This window comes from Alligator sinensis, unplaced genomic scaffold (genome assembly GCF_000455745.1).
Source record: "Alligator sinensis unplaced genomic scaffold, ASM45574v1 scaffold1018_1, whole genome shotgun sequence".
Lineage (NCBI taxonomy): Eukaryota > Metazoa > Chordata > Crocodylia > Alligatoridae > Alligator > Alligator sinensis.
This window is the reverse complement of record NW_005842038.1, coordinates 2,702,228-2,708,373: the sequence shown is the minus strand read 5'-3', so window position 1 is coordinate 2,708,373 and position 6,146 is coordinate 2,702,228. Positions and strand designations below refer to the sequence as shown.

Sequence of the window (6,146 nt, the reverse complement as noted above, 5' to 3'; positions counted from 1 at the left end):
AAGGGGGTTGGACTCAATGATCTATTGAGGTCCCTTCCAGCCCTAACATCTATGAATTTATGAATAAATAGGAAATTTCTATTGAAGTGAAAGGCTTTAAATAATTGCTTACCTTCCATGAGCGTGAAAATCTAGGCGCAAAAACTGGTCTTCATGGGACACTGCTCTTTTGGCACGCTGGTGTTTTTGGTGTAATGAATCCATATCATAAGATAATCCTTCATAATGTCTAACGTATTTGTTTAAAGGATTTCCATATTGGCCTGTTAAGAGAAAAATTGTAAAGTGAGTCAGCATTTCAGGTTTCTAGGTAACAACTTAACATTTATCTGGCATTCCTGAAGAAATTATACATATACCTTCAATGAAGGTACAATTGAAAGTTTACATTCTGCAGGCTAGAAATACCTAGCAATTAAGAGCAATTAATACGCAGGAAAAACTTCCAAGGGTGATCTAAACACGTTCGTGCAAGCAAAAAGTAAACAACCAACCCTCCCCATTAATTTCCCAGGGTATTTGCCTGCAGTTCGGGTCTCTCAGCTTTAACATTTTCTCTTAGAGACAGGATTTTACTTTAGTTAAGACTGCATGAAGAAAATATGGTAGAGAAAGACCTGGCCTTTCTGTGCAGGTGGCACAATGAAAACTGGGCAAAAACACTTAGAGCAAAACAAAGCTTTCAAAATACCAGTTACAACGGACTTTGGGTACTTTTACCCTAGAAGACTTTCACTGCAAAATTAGACATCTGGATTGTTAGCTGGCATTAGTAGGTGATGAGATATCAAACTGCTGTATATACAGCTGCCAGGTGCATCGAGAGAGGCATGCTAAGCTTGCCTGCCAAAGCAGCTTACTTAAACAGGTAAAGACCGAGGATGAAAAAGAAAAAAAAAAAGTCTGGAGAAATGAAAGGATCAGAGCCTTAAGGAGGAATGAGAATTAGAGGGAAAGAAGCACGAGGACAAGACTTGTGGGGAAGGACCCCAGAAAGGGTTCATGGGAGTGACTTGGAGCAGATTAGCTGATTTGATTAGTTTTGAAAACAGGACCACAAAGAACCTGATGACAGCACCTAGGGGCCCGAGAGTTCGCTACTGAGATTGCTGCTAACTCCAGAATTGACTTTCCTTCAGAAATTCTTGCCTCCAACATTCCTCTACAGATGGGGAAATGGGTGTGAATGTAACCCCAAATACACATGAATAGTAAACATTTGCATTCTGTATTAGCCTACTACTAGTTTTCTCCCTCTTGGATACCAGCCCTTTCATGAGCTATGCTTTACTTTAAAAAAATAAATAAAAAAAGGGGGGGGGGGGGGAGGGAGGGGAGAGGGCAGAAAACTCTGCCCCACTTCTATTGTGGAGAGTGAATATGCATAAGGGACAATATAACAAAATTAATGTTGTGAAGGTGGTTGTTTGAGGGAAGATATTCTTTTATATAATTCTAATCCTCAGAAGTATTTCAAGGAAGCTCTGGTTTTCTTTGCCTGTGAAGTGATACTAAATATTGCTCATATACATCATCTATTTCTGCATCAGAAACCACGGTATTCTTCACATAGAACACCTACTTCTGACAAAAAGGTAAGTAAAAGTACCAACAATGAAAGTAGTGCAAAAAAATAGTGAATAAACCCAGTAGAAGTGGTAGTAAAATATAAAAGGTGACTATATTTTAACATGAAAGTATTTTAGTAGAATATTAAGCATTTGAATTTATAACCAATCATAGGGCCTGTTTTCTACTGTAAAGATCTGAATTCAGGACCATAAACACTTTGAAGTACAAGGCTGCCATATGATATGAGGAATGGCAATAAAAAGGCCCTTTCCCTCTAAAAGCAGGGCGCACCCAAGAACTCCAGTAAATGAATGTAAGCTTCAAATGTTCATTAGCACCTCAGAAAGACAGGTACTAATCAAACATTAATTTGCACGTGTTAATTAATGATAGCATTGGTTCCCAATTTGACTCCAAAGGGTTTTTTCTAACCTGTGTTTACAATATTCATGATTTCAGTGTTGCTTTCATTTGCAATCAGGACACTAAATATTGCATAAGATGTTTAGGAAAATAAAAGCAAGCTACAATAATGAAACATAACCCTTTGGACGTTACATAAAGATACAGAATACATGGCTTTGATTAATTACAGTTTGCAAATAAATTAATGTTATTTGCTAAGAGGGCTCACCCAAAAGGAAACAAAGATGTACCCAAGAGCCCTTCTGAAAAGTAAGGCTCATCCATTGCAATCTCCTCCTTGCAGGCACAAGCTCACAAATAAGGCAGCATAGATAGCTTTGAGAAACCTTAAGCACATACTCCAGCCTTGTCCTCAGGGTGCCCGTTTTGGAACAGCCTGAGTGCATATGCTCAGGTTTAATCTAATTACATATACAATATCTAATTTATGGGCTTGGGCCCATGTGGAGCAGGTGAAAGTAGGCAGGGCATATTACTTAGCACAAAGCAGCATTTTGCCAATGAAATACACATACTAAGTGTGGCTTTGTGGTATTGTCATTAACTCCAAGTGACAGTGCGTGATCAATTTATAATCTCTGGCAAATCTGCAGAAACAGTCACTTTCAAAAAATGCTGAGAGGGAGAACAAATAAGGCAGACGCATGCATTTAGCCAACATTTTGCAGTTGAACACACATTCACTCAAATGCAAATGTAAAATTTTCAGCAGTTTTCCATAATAAACCTGCAAATTAGTGTTTGTAAAGGTCATTATTTTTTAAATAAGCCAATTAAGACAACAATTAACTTCTGCCAACCAGATGGAAGGAATATTTGAATATAACCAATATTTAGTACTAAAACCTGGTCCAATGGGAAGTCCTCCCCGGCACCATACTTCTGGCAAAATGTGCCCTATATGGCTTCAAAGGTAGTTCTGGACTGTAACATACTGTGATTCTCTCTTGTGGTATGGGAATAATTAAATAATTACACACAGCAAAAGCATCACCTTCGAGTAAGATATCACCTAATTACCCCTCAGAAATTATTCTAGAATTTTCTGTGCCTTTAGTAATTTTTCTGATCTTTCTGAATCTGTTAGACTACTAATTATTTGTTTTAAATTTTCCAGAAATGAACAATCAAGCGTGAGGGTTTCTACTTGTCTTCTACCCACAGCTGAATTCAAGAGAAGTTAAAATTCTTCCCAAAGTGGGTACAGAAATAAGGTATTTTCTGTGCACCCTCAAAATGAAACATTTCAGAACTTAAAATTCATTTTAAATTTGCTATGTAAATTTTTAGATTTTGGAACTTAAACCAGACCACCACTGTAAATTGATCCATCTCCTGTCCTTTGAATTTGCTTTTCTATTCTCTTCTATCTTCTATTCTTCCAGGAAAAAAAGTGTGACACATGCATATTTTAAAGTAAATATTGGTTAGCCAAAAGCAATGGTTATGCAGCAAACTTTGTATTAGGATCAGAAGGTGGCAAGGTTTGTTTCATCATGACAGAGGAACGATTTCGTAATTTCATTTAACTCAAGTTTCACAGGATCCCGTAAATGATTGCTTAAGGATCTTAAAATGTTTTTCTCAGTTCTCTGAACACTACCCTGCTGCAGGGGACGGATGCTACATGCTTCTTTACCATCTCCAAAAACAAGAGAGAAAATAATTATTGTTCTCTGTAACCAAAGCCTATATTTATTTACATTTATATATAAAAATGCCTATGCACGCTGTTATGACAGAAGCTGAGCATTAAGTCATGCACACGTGGAAAGGGTGCATATCAGGTAGCCAGCGTACACCAAAGCAAAAGATTTTTCTCCCTCCTCAACCATAAGGAAGTAATAGTTGCCCAAAATCAGGTCAAATACATGGCTTTTCTCTGCATACTATCCTACCATATTGAAGTGGGAATGTTCATAGAATCATAGAAATTAAGGGCTGGAAAGGACCTCAAAAGATCATCAAGTCCAACCTCCCTGCTCTGGGCAGCAATACTGTTGAGATCAAATGATCCTAGCAAGCTGCTGGTCCAGTCTCCTCTTGAGGACTTCCAAGGTTGGGAACCACCTACTTGGGAAGTCTATTCCAGATTCTGGTCACCCTTACTGTAAAGAAGTTCGTCCTTGCATCCAATCTGAAACCATCCTCTAACAGTTTATGGCCATTGCTCCTTGTCCTCCCTTGGGGCACCCTGGTGAACAGTTTCTCCCAGCTCCTGATATTTACCTCTTACATATTTAGAGACAGCCACCAAGTCCTCCCTCCGTCTTTTCTTTCTTAGGCTGAACAGTCTCAGATACATTAGTCTTTCCTCCAAGTTTGTCCTCCAGGCCCTTAATCATTCTTGTGGCCCTTCTTTGGACCCTTTCAAGATTCTCCATGCCTTTTTTGAAGTGTTGGTGATTGTATTACAGTAAAATCCCTGTTATCTGGCATTCTACTAGCCAGAATACTCTACTAACCACCACCGTGTGCAAGCCGCATGCAACCACTCTGTACTGCTGCCATCCACCACCCTGCACCACCACGTGCAAGCCTTCTAGTATTTTTAGATATCTGTAATTTTTACAGAACTGGCACCTGGCATTCCCCACATGCTGGATAACAGAGATTTTACTGTACTTCAATTTGTGTTGAAATGTATTTGCTTGCATGTATGATTATGTTCCTCTTGTAACTTCAACTAAGCAGAAGTAATTTCAGGAGTACTCTCCTTTCTCTCCAGTTAACTACTGTTTCTTTAGGATCTTTAAGCAGTAGTTACATTCCTAAACTTAATCAGTATAAAGGCACAGTCAGAAAGAAGATTAGATTATGGAAGACTATTCTAAATCATGGACATTTCATGTCTGTTCCTTATTAACATCCCTTTATGCATAGAAAGACCATTTTTATTCCCCAAATCAAAATTCTAAAGAAATAGAACATAACAACTATTTTCTGGCTAGTTGCCACAATGTCTTGAAAAATTCAAAGCATTTACGCTACTAATTTCCACCTGCCAACATAAAAGTGAAAGTATTAATGCTAGTTTCTATTTATGCTGAACTTGCTTTTAAACAGTCGATCACTGGAGGGAACAGGTGACAGAGGTGGCAAAGGAAAATTACCACAGCTATGCATTCTAGTAGAAGAAAAATACATACAAACACATGTGTATACATAGACACATATATAGAGCCTCCCTGCACAGCTGGTCCTTGCAGGCCATGAGTGAATCAGGATCAGCTCTGGGGCTCCCCTGTGCCGGTGTCAACTGAGGACAGCAGCAACACAGTTTCCTCCTTCCAGCATTTGCTTCCTGCCAGCAGGGGGAAGCAGGAGGGGGGAAGTGGTTAGGGAGGAGGTCCTGGAAGGAGGAACCTGAGCACCGCTGCCACTGACCCCAGCTGAGTCTGGCTTCCTGCACAGCTGCTCCCTGCAGTAAGGGGCAGGAGTGGCTCCGGACTCCTCCTGCACCCAGATCTGCTGAAGACACTACCATTCTCTATAGCTCCAGGCTGGAGCAGTTCCACACTCAATTCTAAGACTAGGCTTTATGTCTCTTACGTTGAATGGGGAAAAAACACTTGTCTTGGAATTGAGTAAATACAGTGCATATCCATATTCATGCATGCACGCGTGCGCGCGTGCACACACACACACACACACACGTGTGTTGACATGGTCTGGTGAAGAGACCTATTCTTGAACTCAGGCCCTTTCCAAGTTAAGAAATTCTCAAATGTGGAAGAAATAAGCCCGGTTAAATGTGAAGCCTTGGCACTCCTAAAGAAATCTGTGAATAATAATAATCCATTTTAACAGCCAATGATTTGATTTAAATTCAAGATGTTGCAAAAAGAGTGGTACTGTGGGTGCTGACCAAGTCTCTAAGCTGTAAGACTCCTACTATTAGCCATTCACTCATTTACGAGTGTGAAGTAGGACTCAAATTCCAGAGGCAGTCACATAAGCAAGCCTTCTATTTCACTCAGCCAGGTAAAACAGACCAGCAGCAGAGACGACCATTATAAAAAGCCACATTTCAAAAACTGGACTACATAGCAAACTTTTAGAAGATATGGTAGATGATAGAATAGAAAAGCAGAACAAAGAGACTACAAATAGAGGAAAAAGTTTTAAAATTTATATAATTTCATGTG

The 6,146-nt window shown here is 39.4% G+C and overlaps 1 protein-coding gene across 1 annotated transcript in view; it reads right to left on the bottom strand.

Annotated features, from left to right (window-relative positions):
• The window catches only part of ADAM10 (ADAM metallopeptidase domain 10), a 27,656-nt gene extending 27,372 nt beyond the window's left edge, over positions 1–284 (bottom strand). Inside the window, exon 1 of the mRNA XM_014519387.2 lies at positions 113–284. Coding sequence (XP_014374873.2) covers positions 113–204 — 92 coding nt within the window. The 5' untranslated portion in view covers positions 205–284. The remainder of the gene's footprint in view (positions 1–112) is intronic.
• Between the last annotated feature and the right edge of the window lie 5,862 nt (positions 285–6,146).